Genomic DNA, 21,658 nt, shown 5'->3' on the forward strand with positions numbered 1-21,658 from the left:
GGGGGGGGGGGGGGTCCAGGAGGTGCAGAGATGAGGAGGTAGGATGCTGAAAGCGGTTATGTCAGCAGCTCCAGAATGTACATTATTCTCCTTTTTCCTTCCTTCTTTCTTTTTGTCTGCATTTCCCTCCCATCCCAACCTTCTTTCTTGGAAGTTTTTCATTCTTACTCTGCCCCCCCAGTGGCGATGGTGGTGCCATGGTGCCATCAGGGTAACCAGGGAGAACTAGAACTAACTTGCCAGGTGGAGTCAGTTGCTCCCTCACCTGTTTTCCAACTCAAGCCCATTTCGTTCCTAGAGACTGTGCTGCTGGCCTGGCCTTGCCCTAGTCTGAGTCACTATCTTGCATTTCACTTTCAGTTTACTTGAGACTCCCAAGTCTTTAGAGCCTTACAGCTCTTCCCTTATGCACAGAATTGGTCCTTGCTGGAAGGTGATAACAGAAGAGTCCATAAAATCTCCGTAATTCCGTTATTTCCCAGTTCTAACTGGCCGAGAACCATTAGCAGGGACTGCCTATCCCCCACTCCCCCAGGGTGTGCAGCAGTGGGTGTCTTTGGGAACTGCCCACAGTAGCAGAACACCTAGCCTTCATGTACTTTTATTTGTTTTGTTTCAGTTTTACAGAGTTTTTGGATCCATTCCAGAGAGTCATCCAGCCGGAAGAGATCTGGCTCTATAAAAATCCTTTGGTGCAATCAGACAATATACCTACCCGCCTCATGTTTGTAAGTACCATGATTTCATGACTGATTTGACCACTGTCTCCCAAGTATGAACCAAATGAGTTTTCATCTTTACTTTTCTAACATGCTGAAGATGGTGGACAGCCTGAGAGCAAGAAAAGGTGAGCAGCCTGTCCAATTAAAATGCAATCTCAGGTCATGATGGAAGCTGCTTGGTCATGTGAGAAGTCGAAATTGCCTAACACTTTGTAACAAGAAGGGACTTGATTATCTGGAATATGTTGAGTTACAGTCAAGGAAAACTAGAAGCCAGTGACAAGAATTTCCCGTTCTCTCTCTTTTTAGAATAAGCCTTGATTTTGCCAAACTAAAGCACTCAGATATCTCTGTTAACCACATTTCTGGTTTGAGCTGATCAGATGTTGACCAGGGAATGTCTTGTGTCTCTCTCCTTCTAGAATAGAATAAATGGGCAAGCACCCAAATAGCTGATGACTATATTAGGATTATTTTTACCTTCTCTTCCTGCCACATGGCAATTGCAGCCTTTGACGCTTCACTTCCTATGTGCCAGGCCTGCTACTGAGAGTTAAAGGAAGAATCATCTTATTTAGTTTCCCAACATCCCAATGAGGAAGATGTCATTATTGTCCACACTTTGCAGGTGCAAAACTACATTCCAAGAGGGATGAGGGAACTTGCCTGAAGTCACACAGCCAGTGAACAGCAGCATCAGATCCCAGTAGCAGCTGGCTCTGAAGCTTAGCTCACAGCTGTGAGGTGGCCCAGTGAGGGGTGAGGGAAAAGTATCCAGGCTCCTTGATGATACTTACGAATCCCTGGAGAATTGAAGAATCCCTGGAGCATTGAAGATTTTCTACAGCAGAGGACATAGTTAAGTTCCCCGTTGTTAGGGAACAACAATAGAACTTGGGGATGGGAAGCCTCATGATTTGAAGGTTATTCCTTTCAGCCTGTCAGTGTGTCTCATGCCTCTCTGGAAACTATTCCGGAGCTTTCATAGACACACTAGGAACATTTTTGCATTTGGAAAGAAATCCCTCTGATTTTATGGAGGAAATTTTGTTAATTGGTGGTGACTGGAAAGATCTGTGTGTCTGCAAACTCTTGGAAATGCCTATAACACCACATGAGCATTAGAATATTGTTATGATTGCTTTTTAATAACTACTTTTCTGCTGGAAAGTAAACTGGATTTTTGTAAATATCAGGGGAATTGAAAAATAGGGTGATTATGAGTAGGACATTACTAACACCCCAGTAATAAAATCAGACTTTTTCCATTTCTTCTTTTTCCATAGCTCAAATCTTCTATAATCCCTAGAAATAAAGAAAAGAGTGTATAACTAATGAGTTTACTTAAAGGCTTTAATAGGAGGAAGCTTTTATATATTACTTACCCCCATTTTTCATAAGGTTTTACTTTTCAAGCACTGCAAAACACAGTTTGGAGATGAATGTTCATATGGGATACAGTGAGAAATTTGTGGCTGTGTCCTAGATTTATGAACAATAGATTGTTTTGAAATCTAGATACAAATGTCACAAATATTCTGGCTGCAGACACAAATAGGATGGCACAATTTGCATGTTGGCAGTGGTAAGGATGAGGCGGTAGGGGAGTTATTCAGGGCTGTGCTTCTCAGAGAACAGAAGGATATTCAGCCACACATACTGATTCATACCCTCTAATCTCCTAATGAAATAAGGTCAGCCTTTTATTTTCTTAATAGTATTTGATGAATTTTGATGAATTTCACTCAGTCACAAGATTTAGTGCAATTTCACAATAACACAAAAAAAGCAGTAGATATGTTTATAATACCACAACAGAAAGATGAAAAATACTTTGTACCCACTTAAACTAGATTTGTTCTGTTTCTTTTTAGTATTGTTTTAACTTATTTTTAATTGTTTATTCATTTTAAAGATGTGGGGTACTTTTCAGGATTAGGTGTATACAAGAGGTCATTGTACAGGTAAAGTTTGGGCCTCACTTTGGTCCTCACTTCACCTGGTTTGAGATCAGGTGCCCTTATTGATGAAGTGTGCCCCAACCCCTGGCAGTGTCTTCTCCTGCTTTTTTAAGAGTTTAATTTATCATGTGTCTGCTTTTGATCCTTTAAAACCTTCAGATGTTAGAAGATTTTGTAATATAACTTTATTTTCATTGATATTTAAAATAGCTTGATTTATTTTGAAAACTCAAATGTCATTATTTAATACTCAAACAAAATCATGAGGTCTCTTACTTTTGGTTGGAATGTTTTAATCTAAAGACAAAATTTCTAATCTGCTAAACGAGGTGTTTTTTTAAAGGAAACCAGCAGATGTTTCTTTATTGGGTAATTAGTGTTCCTAGAGTTGTGTGTGTGTGTGTGTGTGTGTGTGTGTGTGTGTGTGTGTGTGTGTGTGTGTGTATAGGGATGTGTGCATGTTAGAGGAGCCAGTTAGTCAAATGTAACGAGAAAATTAGCAGAATAATGGTTAGAGGATTGAATTAAGCGAAGAGTAAATGGTAATAGTGTCACACAAAGCCCCCTAACTTGCGTTTTCTCTGTGCCACCATCAGCTCAGGTGACTGTATCTGTCCACATGAAAGTTGGGTATGATTGGGAATGTTTGATTTAAGAGCTTGTTTCCCTTAACGACCCAGTATTTCTGTTAACCAGAAAGAATGACTGAGAATTCTTTTCAGGTGCACCGAGTCTTGACTTAACATGTCCTGGGTATTCCCAAGCAGTCAGTCACCTTTATGGAAGACTGCTTCCTTATTCAAAAGAAGTCAGAGTTCCTGCTGAATGTGCAGGGTTTATCAGAGCATCTTTAGAAACCTACTTTCTGGTGGAGAACAACTCAACTGGTATTGGTTGTTGCTTTTTAGCATACTTTTTGTTGTTGTAAATGGTAGTTGTCTCTTTGTATATTCAGGAAATCTTTCCAGGGAGCCTACTGTGGGTAAGAAAAACCATGAGAACTGTAGGTGACAGGCGGCCAAATGAGACTTGGGGTATAACTTCAGGGACCCTCCAGAAGGAGATAGTACTTGGATACAAAATAGAATCTGGAAAGGGCCAGAGGAGAGGCTCAGGCAAACTCCTAGGAAGGAGGAGGAGGAGGAGCATCAGCATCGGCATCATCTGCCATGACCCACATTTCTTGAGTCCAGGGGCTGTACTTTTCACTTTACAAACAGCATCTCAGTTAATCCTTAGAATTCTTTGAGGTCAGCACTTTTGCTCACCTCATAAGTGGAGACAATGGAACTAGTGAGATTAAATAAGTTGTCCAAGGTGATAGAACGGTCAGTGGATGGACTGGAGGGATCCAGATGCTGGCTCCGAGTATAGACTCTCACTTGAAGTCATTCTGCTGCGAAGTGTCCCTGGGGACTCTGTGAGGTGAAAGGGTGTGTAAAGGCACAGATACAGAGAGTAAGGGCTGTGTAGGATCCGTGAATAGGAGTTTGTTTGGTGTATCTGTGGAGTGATAGGGCGGAAGAAGGAAGGCATAGAGCCAGACTGAGGACAGCTTTGGGTTAGTTAATTATTATCTAATTCAATAGACAGTTATGAGCACCTGCCAAGAACCAGCATGGTACAGGTAGTGAGGGTGCAAAACTGGATAAAATATGGTTTATAGTCTAGGGAGGGGCACAAACAGACACAAGGTGGACAGTCCAGCATTACTGAAAAGCCCCAAATGAGACTCAAGTCACATGTAAAACTCAGATAGGGAGTTGAAAGAATGATAAGTGTTCACAAATTTCTTTCCTAGACTTTTAAAGTAAATCCACCCAAGAGCTACTCTTTGTTTTTGTCTCTTTTTGTCTCAACCATGATATATTCAGAAGATTTATTCTCACAAAATATTACTGATTCTGTGTTGATTGGATTGCAGAGTTTTCTATTCTGGAATAGGTTGCTTCTAAGGAAGACAGAAATAAAGTCATTTTTGGGAAGAGGAAGGAAGGAAAAGAGACAAAGCTAGCTCATGACAGACAGTTTAATTTTTAGACTTTTAAAAAAATTCGTAGATGGCTCTTTTCTTTGTGATGGGATGCAATTGTTTACCCACAGCAGGGCCTTTTCCAGGTGTCTGCGTGTCCTAAAATTGTCTTCATAATCACTTTGCATCACACCATACTGTCAAGTGCTGGAAATGAAGGTACGCTGGGCCCGTTGTTTTGTCTGATGTGGATGAACCCCATTGGCAAGCTCTTCTCTGGCTACCATGCTAATATTGGGGCTGCTCTGGCTTCCATCTCTTCTGGTTGTTAGAAGTCTTTGGCGTCCTCTTGCCCTTGCTGTATCAAACATGCTCCTCTGCATTTTGCCATTTCCCGGAAGCATCCTGGGCAGCACTGCGCCTTACATCAACCCGTGGGATGACCCACTTTCTGGGTGCAGCAATGGCTGGGGACCAGCGGCACTTCCTGTGTTGTTTCCATCAGTGGAAACACAGGGCCCTAGTGGGTCACTTAGGGTGTGGTCAGGGTGCCTGGGAGAATTAGGCCTTTTCTTGTCCCAACCACCTTTCTGCACTCAAAGGTGTGCTCTACTTGGACCTAAGGGCACAGGTGGGCTTGAACTGAAAATACTTTAATTCCACATATCTGGGATCCCCAAACCCCTTCAACAGAAAATAATGAAATACTAGTCAACAACCAGCATTTGCCAGACACTAGCTCTCTCTTGGACCTGATTGGTGGACAGTTGATGTGGGCTCACTGTGGCCTACCTTAGATCAACTTACAGTATTGCCACTTATTAGCTATGTGAATTTGAAAAATCACCAACTCTCAGCACCTCACTTTCCTTATCTGTAAAAGTTGCGCTTTAACAACACATCCCATGAGGATGTTGAAAGCGTCAGATGGGGTAACAGACATTTCACTTAGTGTGTGGTACATCATAAGCATTTGACACAGAGCTGATAAGTGACAGAGCTGGGACTTGAACCCAACTCTCCTTAATCTGAGTCTGTTTCTGTATCACTGTCACACACTTTCTTGTACAGGGCTCTAACTTCCAACCCTGTGAAATAAGCAGCATGTAAAACCAGCCATGAGCTAGATCCTGCTTAATGATATAAGCATGATCTCTTCATATGGGTGCTGTGTAGTACAATTAGCAATTTATAAAAATGTTGTTCAGTATATAATCTACCCCAGCCTTAGTTTCCCCATTTGTAAAATGAAGCTGTTGGGCTAAGTGGGTCACTGAGATTCAGGACTCCAACCCAGGAGCATGAGAGCCGAGTCTGGGAGAGAGTCCTGGTCCCACTAGCTGTGTGCGTTTGTGTAATCACTGATCTCTCTGAGCTTTAGTTTGGTTATCTTTGTAATGGGGAGAATATTTCCTCCCAGAAGGGTAGCTGGAAGATAAGACAAGTATGAGGAAAGCCCCTAACACATAGTAGATGCTTAACCCTGTGACTAACATTCCTTTTTTTTTTTGAGTTGGGGTCTCACTGTCTCCCAGGCCGGAATGTAGGGGCATAATGGTCCACTGCAGCCTCAACCTCCTGGGCTCAGGTAATCCTTCTGCCTTAACCTCTCGAGTAGCTAGGACTACAGGTATGCATCACCACACCTGGCTAATTTTTTTATTCATTTATTTTTTTGTAAACATAAGGTCTCATCATGTTGCCTTAGCTCTTTTGAACTCCAGGGCTCAAGCAATCATCCCAACTCCGCCTTCCAAAATGCTGAAATTACAGACATGAACCACTGCGCCTGGTCTCTCTCATGAACATTTCTATGACTTACTCATGTCCTAGAAACAAGCTTCTTTGCCTTTCTCCTCCAACTCAGAGAAAAGGCATTTATTGTATTTTATTTAATACCTACTTTCTAACGTGAGAACTGCTCTAGCATTGTGGTTTAAAATGAAGAGCTTAATTTAAATGGCCTGGGTGCAAATCTCTACTCTTAACTTCTCTATGCCTTAGCTGTTGATGGAGCCTACTTTACCTAGGGTTGCTACGAGGATTGAATGAGTTAGTTTGCGTGAGGTGCCAGAACAGATCATGGTCCTTAGTCTGTTCTCAGTACGTGTTAGTCTTTGTTATTCTCACCTTGCTTTGTGCATTCAGCAGCCCTGTACTCAGGGCAAGTGAGTGAGCAAAACTCAAGTCCAGAGAGGGTTCGGCATGTTCCCTGCATCCTGCAGTAGTATTTGACTAGAATTCATTGCACTCTCTCTCTCAGGCCCCATTTAATAAGCACTGACCACTCATCATCTTCCTATACTAGACTCATCCTAGGGGTTTCAAGCTACTGTTTAGCCATGGAAACATTAACAGAAGAGAAATAAACACCAGGGAAATATTTGCCTGCCCATTATCCCCCCTCTCTGCACCTGTATGGAGGTAGAAGTGGCCATCACCATTTCCAGGTCAACTGTCCATGTTCATCTACTCCTCTGGCCCAGGCAGCAGAACAGCAGCTTCCCCAAAGGCCTTTGTTGGGAGTGGAAGTTGTATGTATTGGGTTTGATCCAATCTGCTTTGCTGGGTGCAAGAGAGGTACTTATTCTCTCTTAATTTCTCTTTTATTCAGTTCAGAGATAGCTTTGCCCCGGTTGAAAGTTGTTTTCCTAATGTATTGGGTTCATCTCTCAGTTCCAACTTTTAGTTAAAAGTAACTTTTAGTTAATATTTGTCCAAAAGGGTATGAGTGATGAATGCAAAAATGTCTCTATCAGTCCTGATCTGGGGACTGTGCTGCCCAAGGTTATGGTAGATATGTTTCCAGAAAGAAGAAATGAGACTGAGACCCAAAGGCAGTTAGGATGAAAGGAGGAATGCAAGCCACGTAATGCAACTCCATGCTGTAGTTTCTCTTGCAGCTGTGCTGGGGTGGGAGCTGCAGCATTTGGAAGGCTGCCTTCCCTTGCCTTAGAAGCCCGTAAGATGAGGAGCCTTGGGCCATCCCAAGTGCTTAGCATTGGTTCAAGAAGCAGTTGATCAGTGGTTCTAGAAAAGGTACCAATATGCACTTAGCTAGGAAAGTTGTAAAATGTATTTAATTAAATCCAATCTCTTTGGGGGAAAGGGAGTGAGGATCCAATTAGAAACAGGTGAGCTGAGGCAGGAGTGGGTCTAAAGGAGACCCCCCCTGAGCCATCAGGCTGCCAGCTGGGAGTCAGTGGGCAGCTCCAATGACTTCTCCAACTCCCACACCTGACCCTGAGCCTGAAGGCTTCCCAGCTGGTGCTTCCATTTCCTCTTTGCTCTGTGCCTTTCTGCTCTGGAATTTACTTTGGCAGTCTTTGGAAGAATCATTGGGAAAGTCTTCCCAACTCATACTTTTTTCTGAGTTTTTTTTCTGACTTTAGATCATATCCACTGAGATGGTTTTGTAATGTTTTCTTCAGTTCTGTGTTCTTCTCCTGTGTTAAGGGCTGACTTGGTGGGGTCCTTACAGGGACCTTCCCTATAAGGGAAGGCTGCTTTCCCCTATTTGGGGGCATGTAGCTTGATTTGTATACAGTGCTTAAACGGACGGAAAACAGAAAGGTAGGCATTGATGCTCAGATTTAGGGAAACAAGGACTTCTTTGGCCATGACTATAACTTTGGACTTCAGTGGCATTTCAGTTGTTACTCTGCAAGCACTGAACAGGTGAGTCAAAACTCTGAAACATAATTCTCAATCACCAGCGTCGGTACTATTTGAGTTACTGTTAAAAAAGGTAGATCCCCCGACCTGCCATATAAGAATATTTGAGGGAATCAGCATTTTAACAAACCCTGCAGTTATTTAGTGAGAGCTGCCCAAGAACTTGTGGACACTTTCATGGGCTTACTGGAACTCTTAGCTCAGGAGGGAGTGTTGCTTTTCCAAGTAGCTCCTGATGATATCCTCTGCTTCCTCTGCTTTGGCTCTGAATCTCCTCACATGCATCTGCCTTTAACACTTGTGCTGCACCTGAATACCCTCCATGGTGACGAGACCATCTTATTTACTTTTAAACAGTCCAAGTCATTGAGGGCCACAGCTGATAAGGAGGATCATCAAACTATCACTACCATTTATAGTCAGAAAAAACAGTGACAAGTAAGAAGAGGGATTTTTATGTCTCATAAATAATCTCTGAAGACAATTTCCAAAGAGGAGTCCTCAAGACGATTTGAGCTCTGGCAGTCTGGTTATAGTAAGTGTGTAGAGAATCTCAAGTTATTTTGAAAGATTGTATTCATTTGGATGAATTGTGTGTGTGTGTGTGTTTTTTTTAACTAAGCCATGCCTTAGTTCCATCAGGAAGCTCTCTTCAGAAAAGAACATCTTATTAGAGCAGAGATGACTATTTCCAGAAGTGTGAACAGCATTGGTAATAGTCATTACACTCCAACCTTCCCACCACTGACTGCTAGGCTGATTGTAGATTTGTGAGATGTCCAGTCCCTTCTGGTGTTATCCTGACAAGTTATAATTGTAAGGAAGTAATATCAATACCTTTTTATTGATTGGTGGAATGTTTAAAAACAATTTACTAATTATGCAAAGCTGGAATAAAGGCTCAATATGGGAGGCAGAAAACTGGTCTCCAAAACCTGTTCTTACTCTTCATAGGCACATGAATTTCTGTGTGTTCCTGGGCACATCACCTAGTCCTTGAGCCTGGAAGAGACAGTCACAGAGCCATTATAGGGATGCCAGAGGCTCCTGGACTTGATTGTACCAAGCATGGTTCGTGCCTCAGAAGGTTTTGTAGTAAGTGTTGGTTGCATCTGAATCCCACCAGCTTAATTCATTAAGTATGTGCAAAGGAAAGGGAAAGGAGTAAGGGAGGCGGAGAGATTGTACAAAAGGACTAACTTCTGCTTTGTAGAAGAAATAAATATTCAACAAAAGAACACCAGAAAGGAATGAATTGATTGATTCTAAGTAAGTCCCACATGCCCTATTGCCAGAGGGATGGGAGTTGGAGGCCAAGGGTTCTGCCACCCTTCCACAAAGGGGAGTGTGAGGGGTGTTACTGGTAAAGATGACTCATCGTAATTATAGACTATTCTTTTCCATTTAAAAAGCTACCACTTTAAACGTGGCTCCCAACAATTACAAATCAATGATAACCTTACAATCAGACCTTCCATTTTTAAAGTCTGTGTGGTTTCTAAGTATAGATATAAATCATCCTTTTTTGTTTGAGGTCAGGAGTTCAGTAAGTTCATTCAACTAGTAAGTCTAAATGAAACTAACTGGAACTAGTTATCAATCAGCCCTTCTGATAGCAAACTGATGTCCTCATAAGGGATTGTTTGTTATTTCTTCCAGGCAATTTCTTTCCTCACACCCCTGGCTGTTATTTGTGTGGTGAAAATTATCCGGCGAACAGACAAGACTGAAATTAAGGAAGCCTTCTTAGGTAGAGTATTTCACTGGTTTAGGGAATGGGGCTGAACTTAATTAGATTATCACATTGGAAAAGAAATCTCAGCTGCACTCAACTGATTGTTCTTTTGGTCAAATTAAGCTTGAGAGAAACAAGACAAGATAAACTTTAAGCCCAAAGAAGAGCCAATGCACAGTCAGTCCTGAATAAGGGATCTTCAGAGGCTGCCTGCTATTGCTGTCCATTGCACTGAATGTTAATAACATCTTATGTCCATCAGAGAGCTGTGCGCTCAGACACTAAGGCAGGGTAGCTCTTGGTGGTAGGGCATAAGCGAATCTGAAACTTTGTAATCCCTGGCTGTCCAATCTCACATTTTTGGCTAATAGGCCTACATTATGAGCAATTCAGAAATCAATCACAGACTCCTCAATGAAATACCACTGACTAGAGGCAAAAGTGGGTAAATGCAGGAGTAAAATAAAATAAGACATTGGAAACAAGCTCCATAATTCAACTTCAGTTTGAGGGCATTTTGGCAGTTAAGCAATGGTTATTATGTGGAGAGTGCTACAATCTTTGTCATTGATTATAACACCATCGTTATAAATTCTCCCCAATCTGAGTCATGTCTGTGTGTAAAAAGAGTTTGACATTTTAGTATTAAATCTGTTTTTGTTGGTTTTTTTTTTATTTGGTCTGCATGTTAATCGAATGTTGAATAAATGACAATATTAAGAGATAACCAAGTCTATTTAGCTTTTTTGGCAACCAAAATAAACTAACCTGTAGGCAGGTTTTCTGCTTTTTGATTTTGAGAAGAACTGAATTAGGTTGATTCTTTTTTTTTCTTTTTTGGTGATACCTCACATAAGTTATCTAAGTCCTCACCCCAAATTTTGTTTTTGGTATGTTTTATAGATTTATCATTCAGTGAGATGGTAAATTGGAAAAATGAGAGTCCTCATTTAAGGGTATGTCTTTTAATTGCTGGACTTTGAGGAAATGAAAATGTAGCAAAATATGATTGTCCTTTTCCTTGGTAAGGGAGTGATTGTGAGAACTGCATTTAGGGTATATGGGACAACCAGGCAGCTTCCACCCTGAAGCAGCACAGAGAATGTTTCTTAGATAACTAAGCTTCAGTTAGGCCCTGCCTAGTTGAAAACAATAGAGTCCTCTCAAATTAGCTTAAATAATTAAGAATTTAATTACAGAGCTATACTAGGCAATCTCACAGACACCCAAGAAAAGGAGGAAGAAGTGCAGAGGAGCCTCATGGGGACCTGAGTGGGGAGCTGGACTGTTGGGAGTGGAGACACCCTCTTGGCCCACGATCCCTCTAATGTGCCTTCCATCTTCTCCTCACACTCGCAGCTGATTCTCTCATCTAGACTTTGTTTCTTGTGCCCCATACCTCTGGTTTGTAGAAGTGTGGGTTTGCAGTAGTGGTTGCTTTTGCCCCAAATCTGTCAGACTCTCAGCCTTGGTGCACCGAGTTTCACTGTGCACCCTGGTCCAAACTTCCTAGACAGAATCTCTGGCTCAGTTCATTTCTCCAGCCTGGATTCAAGAGTCATGAGTTTCTGACCAGCCCGTCGATGCACACTCCCTCAGGTCAGATGTATAGCCCAGGCTAGTCCTTTGTGATTTGGGGTTTTGGTCACAGGTTTCAATCTCCTCACCTGAGGTAGAGAAAGGTCAGTTTCTCCAAGAACAGCACAGGCAGAAGTGGCTAGAGTGGCTGGGCAGTGTTTGAATGGATGTCTGTGTGGTCCCCAAAATGTCCTATTGGGAGCCCTCTCCGTTGAGGTGGGAATCCCTTTGCTTCACTCTTTTGTTCTAGTGTCTCCCTTGGCATAGAGTCCCAAGATATGTGACTGTAGGTAAGAACTGTCTTTCATGGTTATGGGTGTAATTTACTACCAGCTCTTGGGGTGAGTTGTCATGTCAGTAAGTAGCTCACAGTCATCTTCTCTAGACTTTTCATTCTTAGCTAAATCTCCCTTAGGGTGACATTTCAAAATTGAACATCATACTCTATCTCCTGTATGTTAGTGGAGAAGGTGGAATTATTGGATGTCCTGCTTGCCTAAATAACTGAGAGACTGCCTTGTAAAAATGATGAAAAGCCTCCCACTGTGCAGACTTTAAAAAAAAAATCACTGCTTTTAGGAAGCCTTGGAAGTGGGGCAGGGGTGATATTTCAAAACCAAGGACAGAAAAGCAGGTTTTAATTTTTCAATGTTGTCTGGAATTCAGGACTTTCTCAGTGAGGGGGCTTTCTGTTATCAGGTCCCTTCTTTGCTCAGATGTCTTCAGCTAACTTTAACCCGGGCTTTCAAGCCTGGACCCCAAGAGCTCCCCTTATCTGCAGGTAAACAGTGGCCGCATATGTGCACCAGGTGCTGAATGAGGGGAGTGATGTTTGCCCCATGCAGCATACGGTTTGTAGGAATTCAGGCTGAAGAACAATCAGGTCTGTATGATGGAGAACCCTGTTCTAAAAGCACCATAGTGCTGAATTTCCCACAACAACAAAAGTAACAACAAAAGCCCTCTAATCCTCTGGAATGCTTACAACCAGCAGTGCTTTCAGTATAGGCTGCTTGCAAGCCAACTCACCAACACATTGTTTCAATTTCTTTATCAGATAGTCTGGGGTGTTTTCTAAAGCCCACAGGACTGTGGGATACTGTAAAAAAGCCTTTCTAAGCCAGACCCACTTAGTCCACAAGCATTCCTGATGAAAGCCATCCATTTTCCTGCTTGTCCAGCCCTTCGTGGGTCAGATCCCAGCACAGCCGCCTCTTTGTACCGGTGAGAAGTCCTTGTGTTGGTCCCCTGGGGGTTGTGCTGATGAAAATATTCATCAGTCAGTTTACTTGAAGAAGGCAGAAATGACTTCCATAGTAAACATCATCACCAATTTCCCACCCTTTCTTATTTCCTTCAGGCATTAAGATCAGAGAAGGAAGTTGCCAACTGTTGGTGGTCATATCGCATCCACACACTTTCTAGCTCAACTACTTCAAACTTTTTGAAGAATTGGTCTGTTTTGTGATAAGCCCACCAGGAACTGAGTCTGGGGAAGTAGCTGTGTAGGAAGTGCACCATGACTTATGTGGCACGATGGGGAATCGGCTATGGATGCTTGTTCCTAAAGAGACCAAATAAGCCCAGGATAAGAATGAACCTGGTCCCACTGGGAAAACACAGCAGTGGACCTGCTGGACTAGCCCTAACAGAGAAGAGACCGCAGTTATTTCAGGGTGATCTCATAGTGTAGTAATTGTCATGGCTAGGAGAGAGAGTACAGCAAAGATAGCCCAGGGAGTTTTCTCTCCTCTCTATAACAGAAGCCTCTCAACAGTGCTCTTAGTTTTTCAGAGATGGGGAGTTGGCATTTTAGGAAGGGAGGGTCTATGTGTGCAGAATGCAGTCAGTGGATCTTTCTGAGTTCCCTCACACTCAGGTCCAATTTATGCACCCCTGTTGCGTGCTCTGTGTTTTAATAACATTGCAATGCTGCTGACTCATGCTCTGCCCTCCAGCTCTGGCATATCCCTCCTTTGCTGCCACACTCAGATATGGCCAGTTGTTCCCCATCCCACACTTAGGTAATTTGTTTCCCTTTGACAAAGGTGTTCATTTTAAACTTGCAGCTCCCATTCTCTCGGCTTCCTATGAAGTTTTTTTCTCCATCTCTGTAGTTTGTGCCTTTAGTGACTGTGTTGGCCATTCCACATGATTTTCCACTTGTAGAACAACACATTTGTCTCCCTCAATGGGCCATGAATTGCCCTAGGCAGCTCCTTCCTGAAAATGCCCCTCCACTATTATATTCTTACATAAATCTCAGCTAGTATCGAACAGTTAATATTTGCCAAAGGGAAATGGTAGCTCACAAGCTTTATTATTCAACAAAGCAGTGGAATGGGGCATCAATAGGTTTTTATTGCTTCTGCAAGGCATTTGACCTTCCATCACATTGATGGTGATGACTGTGCCTTTTGTGCACTCTTGATAAATCACAGGAGAGTGGTACAAGATTTTTGCAGGGAAAGCTCTGTGACTCATGTTACCTGCACCCTTTGGACAATCTGTATTGCATCCAGCAAAGTCTTCCCAAGCTGCTTGGAGAACTTCCCTGTGTTATATATTTTCAAACAGTGTGTTGCAGAAGTTCTTGCTATTTTAGATAACAAAATGCACCACTGAGTAAACCTTCCCCAAGCCCAGTTGAGGCTCTTGGACTCTTCACCTTCTCAGAAACCGTGACTTGTTTGGTAACAAATAAATAGCTGTTGGTGGGTGATGGGTCAATAATGAGATAATTGCCAAATGGGAACGTTCTATTCTGCAGTAGGATCCCAGCATCTGCTCTGATTAGAATTATGTCTGAGAAGGTTGCCAGAAGGAAATAAAAAAGTTATGTTTCTTGCTGCCAGTAAAAAAAAAAAAAAAAAATTCTACATGCTGTAGCATTAAATCTGTTCATATCAGGCCAGAAATGATAGATGGGCTCTTCTGTGACAGTAAAAATTTTAGTCAAGGAGGAGAGAGAAATTTTCACAGGGACTTGGAATTTTATGAGTCACTCTCCAAAGTCCTATCTTAATTTCATTTTGTTCTGGTAACCCAAACTTATCTTTGTTTTTAAAGTGTTGCTTCGTATTTCTATGTTTATTAATTAAATAGTATTATAATGTAACAATGATGATGATGATGATAATGATGATTATGATAATGATTTTTATTTGCGAGCCAGCTGGTTATTTTCTGTCTGTTGGTTTTGTTTTGTAGCGGTGTCCTTGGCTCTGGCTTTGAATGGAGTCTGCACAAACACTATTAAATTAATAGTGGGAAGGTAAGTTCCAAAAAGAAAGGAATGGTGACTTAGATTACCGAGGTCATCTATGTAGGAACCTTGGCCAGAGGACACTGAAAGGGAGAGACTTAGCTCCTTTTCCCTTAAATTGTCCTTTTGAGCTTTCTGTCCTCAGCATGGATCTTTTCTCTTCTTTGAATTATAAGCCTGCTACTTTAGAAAGCAGGAGAGTGTCCACTGACCAAACTTTCTTGGAGGTCAAGGTTCACTGCTGGCATTTCCAGGTCCTTTCACTGCCATCCGAGGGCCTCACTTACTCACTTATAAGTTTTGGCTTCTAATAAATAAATAAGATTACTTATTTATTACTTTCTTCAGGATGAGCTATGTGGATTGGCATTTGAGCCTTGGCTCATGGCATATTTCTCTTACTGCTCCTGAGAAATGATTCTCCTCTCCATTTGTCTTTCTTTCCTCTCTGACTGCTCTGTTAGAGAGCTAGTCTCAGTAGAGATTAGCAATCAAAAGACCTAAGTTCAAGGTCTGATTTTGACCCTGATGAGCTATTGGCCTGGGACAAGCTAGATCCCCTCTCAGAATTTCAGCATTTATTGTAACTACTTGGTACAGGGTACTGGTCAGACACAAAGAGGACGAGAGACGGATGGTAATCAGACAGTGCATGACCTGATGCTGCAGTGTGCCTAGAGTTACCACAGGGCCCTGATAAAATATAGATTCCCAGGCCTTACCCCTCTAAGGTTCTGATTCAGTAGGTGGACAGCCATACTTGGAGAAACACTGGCTGACTATGAGAGAGACATTACCCCAACAGCTCTGATAGATTATTTAGGCCCTACCTAGATCCCAGAGCTGGAGGACCAGTGAGTCAGTGTATGCAAACTATGGACCCAGTGTGCCCAGAAAAAGCATTGGCAAAGCGTTGCTCATAGTAGGTGTTTAGCAAGCATTGGTTAAATTAATGTGAAGTGATTGACCTTTATCCACCTGTGTGAGAATCCACACTTGAGTGAGGCGGGAAAGCATGGGGTGAAGTGTGTAGGCACAAGGATCCAATTGCTGGTGTCCAGAGCTCGTCTTTGCCACTTATTGGTTGTGTGTGACCTTGGGCAGGACTGTAATTTTCCTAAGCCTTCATTTTCACACCTGCAAAATGAAGACATTCTCAGGCTCTGCCTCAGGGCTCTCAGAAGAATTAAACAGTAAGATGAATGTGAGGTGCTTAGCACTGTGTCTGAAACCCATAAGTATTCAGTAAAAGTTGGCTGTGATTGCTGCAGGTGGCTCAGGGTCCAGGGCCACTCTGCTTTCCTCTGGAAGTATCTCACCTGTGCCTTAGGCTGGAGAAGCCAACCTGGGGGACTGTGTTCTTTGCATTATGGAACTGAACTTTTAAGTACTCTCAGCAGGTTAAGTGAGATCTGCTGTTTGTGGAAGGACAAGTGGACTCTTGGCTCCTGGAGGCAGCCTCTGAATTGGCAGAGCAGTAGCAAGGCAGGAAGTACCTTTTGCTCTGCCAGCACTGTGCTTAGGTGCCTCCTGTAAGTCATTTCTCTTTATCCTCAGGACCTTATCTTTGGGTAGGTATTGACTTCCCTCTTTTGCAGATGTGGAAACGGAATCTGGGGAAGATTAAGTCACCCAAGGTCATAAAACTAGTAAGTGCAAGCTAGTGGGAGTTCTAATTCAGATCTTTCAGATCCCAAAGTCTGAGCTTTTCCCATAACTACTAGTCTAGAGTACTCTGTGGGGAGTTTCAGTGTTGGTGGCTGAGGTGCTGAGGAAGGAGCTGGGGTAGCGGGGAGTGATGGGTGTCAGCTTGGGGTCATTTGTGATGGCAGCATTTTATATTGAAAATGTCCATGGTGTCTTTTGTAGACCTCGCCCCGATTTCTTTTACCGCTGCTTTCCAGATGGAGTGATGAACTCAGAAATGCATTGCACAGGTGACCCTGATCTGGTGTCCGAGGGCCGCAAAAGTTTCCCCAGCATCCATTCCTCCTGTAAGTCTGTGGCTGGGATACTCTAACTCCCTGGTCATGTTTCCTGATCACTTTCTTTGGGAATTTAGGACAAGAGAAAAGTGTTTGTACATGAATGTTAGGCACAGTTCATTATTCTTCACTGTAGGGCGATTGGCTTAGAAACAAGATATTTGACAGGAAGTAATAAGTCTGTGGATAAGGCTCAAGTTTACAAAACATTTTATGTGTTGCTTTGATGAGCTTAGCAGAGTGACATGTGAGTTTACCCCTCTGCTGACAGTATAATTCAGGAAAGTGACAGTGCAAGAGAATTTACCATGTGCCCTGAAAGAACATTTCACTGTTCTTTCTAGTTTATTTCTTCAATTAAGGTATTGCATGTGACTATAAATTTAGAGCATATATGTTTACATACATAAATACATTCATACATGTACATACACCCCAATGTATATGCTGATATAAATATGTGAGGTGGGACCAGCCTTTTAAAAAAAGCTAAGTACTATGAATCAGGAGCAGTGTGATGAATGCGAAAGGACATAGGTCTTTGAAGTGTGCCAGGGAGTATTTCTGGGACTCCACCTCTGTACCTCAGTTTTTGCTATGTAAAATGGGAATAAGAGTGCTTCTGTTTTTGGTTGGAGTGAGGATGAAAATAAATGGTAAGGTTCACTAACATTTCTGAAGCACCATCCATGCCAAAATGCTTTTAGACATTATTTTATTTAACCCATTCAGCATATGTAAAGCATTTAGTGTCGTGACTTTCACTAAACGGTAGTTATCCATATTATTATTTGTAACCAGAGCTGAAGTTTCCAGACTATCCTGGCTCATATGGACACTCATCCCATCAATGGGTAATAGATGACGCAGGTATCAGGCACTGTGCCGGGTGTTGCAGGTGCAAAGACAACTAAGATGCAGCTCGTGCCCTGGGGAGTCCACAGGTAGTGACAGACTGTATATTTAGGTTGGTGATTCTTGGGGCAACTGGAGAATGATGACCACAGGTGACTGCTTGGGATAGTACAGGCTCTCCTCATTATGCCAAGTCCTTAATTCCCACAGGTCTGATCATTATTTACTTTGAGATCCTGTTATCTTCACCTATTTTTTCTTTCTTAAGTAACTGAGACACGTCTCCAATAATGGCTGGATCAAGAAATAGCTGAAGACACTTTCCTGGGAATGACTGTTGGACACGTTACTCAGGGCCATTAGAGACTGGGGCCTGTCCACAAGATATTGGGAGGCAGGTGCTCTAACTAAATCGCTGTCAACCTGCACAACAACTTGGGGACTTGTCCCTGTTTTGGACATAAGGACACGAGACCCAAGACAGCCTTAGCATCCTGTCCAGGGACATCGACCTTTGACAAAATAGTGTCTTGGGACTTTCACTCATCAAATACAATGAAGTATTCATAGTCCATGTTCATTTTTAAAAAATAATATTTTTTCATAGTTTGTTAGAGGCTGTTGTGAGAGTGGGCTCCCCCAAAATATGACCAAGTCCTAGCCCCAGAATCTGTATGAATGTGACCTTATATAAAAAAGTAGTCTTGGTTAATAATACTGCATTGTATCCTGGAAATTTGCTAAGAGAGTAGACTTCAGGTGCTTAACACAAACACACACACGTAATTATGTGAGGAGATAGATGTTTACTTGCTTGATCATAGTGATCATTTTACTATGCATATTCTATTAAAAATAATAATTAACACTATTTTGCACTTCAAAAAGGAAAGATGAAAAGGGTCTTTGCGAATATAATTAAGATGAGATCACCCTGGATTTAGGGTGGGCCCTAAACCCAATGATAGACGTCCTCTCAAAGAAGGGGTCAGTCAAGCTTCTTTGAGTCATTCCTGTGACTTAAGGCAGAACATCCATTGGGAATTGCTTCCTCCCCAAATTTGTTTTTCTTTATGAAGTCATATTTTAAGTGAGCATTTGTTTTGGAGGAGTTGTAGGTCCCAGCTAGAGGAATTCCTGCTATATTGAGTTATTGTTGCCTTGTTGTCAGGGAGTCCCATGCTGGCATTGTTCAGAGGGGCTTGGAATAGTATTTACCCGGGGTAGGCTCCCATCTGCTCTTCACCTGTCTCCTTGTAGGGTCACTCGAGTTTTGCTTGTTTGTCCTCCCCTCCTTCCTTCCCTCTTTTTCCCTTTTCTCCCTTCTTCTTCCCTCCCCTCCCCTCCTCTTCCCGCCCTTTCCCCTCTTCTTCCTTCCCTTTTCCTTCCCTTCTTTTCCCACCGTGTTCTGTCTTCCCAAAGACTTGATGCTGAGTTTTAAGGGGCTTCAAAATTTAAAAACACTAAGAAGTGAAACCGTATAGGAAACCTTAGTCCTGGCTTTTCAAGTGGTTGACTGGAGACTGTAGCCCGATTTAGTATCTACAGTTACATTTGAACTTGGGAGTGAAAATAGGTCTCACGTGATGACCTCAAGCTGGCAGACTGCTGGACATCAGAGTAGGGACCAGGCCCCACACAAGTGCTGATTTTAGAATTACACCCTCCCTTCTAACCACCAAGAAGCATTTTCTGACAAGGCTGTCAGTTGGCTGCCTTTTTAAATGCATGGCTGGTGTCTGATCTGTGCTAGATAAGCTTTCTGGCAGAAGTTATTAAATCCTTTGCTTAAGATGCTGCTTAAAATGTTACACATTCTTAGTACTTGGCATATACAGAATCCTTCCCAGCCTTTAGGCTTTGATGATAGCATTTCTATCTTTTCTCTTTTTCTTTTTTGTGACAAGTAAGTGATTGTCTTGAAGGGACCTGCCATGTCCACTTAGAAAAACCATCAGTGCTGTTTTCTGGATTTCTTAGGAGTGAATAGGAAGCCTAGTGGTTGGTGCGACTTATTGTTTCCCAGACAGGTTGACCTCAGTGGGTTTCCATTTTGATACAAACATTCTTTTCTTTCATAAAAAAGTCAGTTTCATAGGCTGGGTTTAAATAACTGGGCAGAGGAGTTCTGGACCAAAGGGTCTCCTAAGATTAATTCCCCATGCTAGGTAGATATGGGTTTTGCTTCTGCTCTGTTTACAGATAATTGGCGACTAGAATGTAGTCCATATCTTCATACTGTCTTGTAGAATAGTTGGTTTTCTTTGAACTTAAGAACAAGCATTGATTTCTTTTGGAAACAAAGAATCTTGTTCTTAATCTACCATAAGCAGCCAATAATGCTTGTCTGGAGGGCTCATGTCTCCACGGTAGCATTCTTGTAGGACTTGCTCTGTAAGCTGGCCTAAGCCACCCTTGATTGGGAAAGCAGAGATCACAATTTCGGGAGCAAGTGATTTACATCAGACCTGAAAGAAGCTTAGAATTTCAAGTCAAGAAAGGTAGTATACCTTCACAGGGCACTTAAAGCAGGGATATTCTGAACAGGAAATTATCTTTCATAGTATAATCTTGACTTTTGATTGGGTATTGATTCAATTTCCAGAAAGAGGATAGATTTAAGACAGAAAAGTAGGGGAAGAAAACCCCCCCAGATTATGAATGCCAAGTCAAGTTATTAAGAAACATATTTCCTGTAAAAAATGGTAGAAATAAATAAAGTGATACTCTTGTTCAGGTGTCAACAAATGACAGGAGGTGGGCCAAATCCAGGGGCTGCTGGTTTTTGTGAGTCCAGTTTTACTGGAACACAGAAATGCCCGTTCATTTACATATTGTCTATGGCTGCCTTCACTTTACAATGGCACAGTCAAGTAGTAGCAAAAGAGAACATGGCCCACAAAACTTAAAATATTTCTCATCTGGCTCTTTACAGAGAAAGTTTACCAAGCTTGCAGTTGCCCTTGCTCCACACATAGTATTAAAACACTTTGGCTGGGTTCAGTGGCTCAGCCTATAATTCCAGCACTTTGGGAGACTGAGGCGAGTGAATTGCCTGAGCCCGCAGGTTCGAGACCAGCCCGGGCAACTTGGTGAGACCTCTGTCTCAACAATAAATCAAAGATAAGTTGGACGTGGTAGCACATGCCTGTAGTTCCGGCTACTTGGATGGCTGAGGCAGAAGAATCGCCAGAGGGCAGCACGTCAACGCTGGGGTGGCTGTGAGTGTGCCACTGCACTCCAGCCTGAGTGATGGAGTGAGACTTCAACTCCGCAAAACAAAACAAAACACTTTATTAAAGCAAGACCAGTACACTTAAATTGTGCACCAGAATGTTTAATTTTTAAACAACTCTATTATACTTTAAGAAGGGGCAGTTGTTACTTGTGGGATATGTTTTGTAAATGACAGGAAAGGACTAAAGGTATATCTCTGGTTGATGAAGATTCAACAGACGCTTCTTAGCCCTTTGTGTCTAGTAGGTACTGGGCTAAGCCTTTGGGGAGGATACAGGAATAATCAGACATGGCCTGTGTTCCCTTCCAGGTTGAGAACAAGCACTAAGGCCTTGAGTGCAATGCTCTGGAGTTAAGGGGCTGAGAATTTCAGTCAGGGGACAGGAAAAGCCTCTAGGGAGGAAAAACACTTTCCCTTAGAGTTTCCCACCAAAGAGTGCATATGAGTTACATGTTTTGAGATTTTTAGGTCTGAAATGTCTTAATTCTATTCTTTAGCTGTGTGTAGAATTCCAGGTTGAAAATCATTTCCGTGTAGGATTCCAGTTGATGGTGTGCTTGAGGGAAATCTCATGGTGTTTCTTTGCTGCTTTTTTATCTTTCTTCTTTTGGAAACTCTTGGGATTCTTCTCTATCTCTGGTTTTCTAAAAGTCCACGGTAATGTGCCTTACT

The 21,658-nt window shown here is 42.3% G+C and overlaps 1 protein-coding gene across 1 annotated transcript in view; it reads left to right on the forward strand.

Moving 5' to 3' along the window:
• The window catches only part of LOC103276736 (phospholipid phosphatase 4-like), a 44,132-nt gene extending 27,204 nt beyond the window's left edge, over positions 1-16,928 (forward strand). The window contains exons 2-5 of the mRNA XM_021706808.1: positions 620-728; positions 9,990-10,080; positions 14,854-14,917; positions 16,778-16,928. Coding sequence (XP_021562483.1) covers positions 620-728; positions 9,990-10,080; positions 14,854-14,917; positions 16,778-16,928 — 415 coding nt within the window. The remainder of the gene's footprint in view (positions 1-619; positions 729-9,989; positions 10,081-14,853; positions 14,918-16,777) is intronic.
• Positions 16,929-21,658: the final 4,730 nt, after the last annotated feature.

The sequence above is a fragment of the Carlito syrichta genome, unplaced genomic scaffold, assembly GCF_000164805.1.
Source record: "Carlito syrichta isolate Samal-C Ts95f unplaced genomic scaffold, Tarsius_syrichta-2.0.1 Scaffold116196, whole genome shotgun sequence".
In the NCBI taxonomy this organism is placed as follows: domain Eukaryota; kingdom Metazoa; phylum Chordata; class Mammalia; order Primates; family Tarsiidae; genus Carlito; species Carlito syrichta.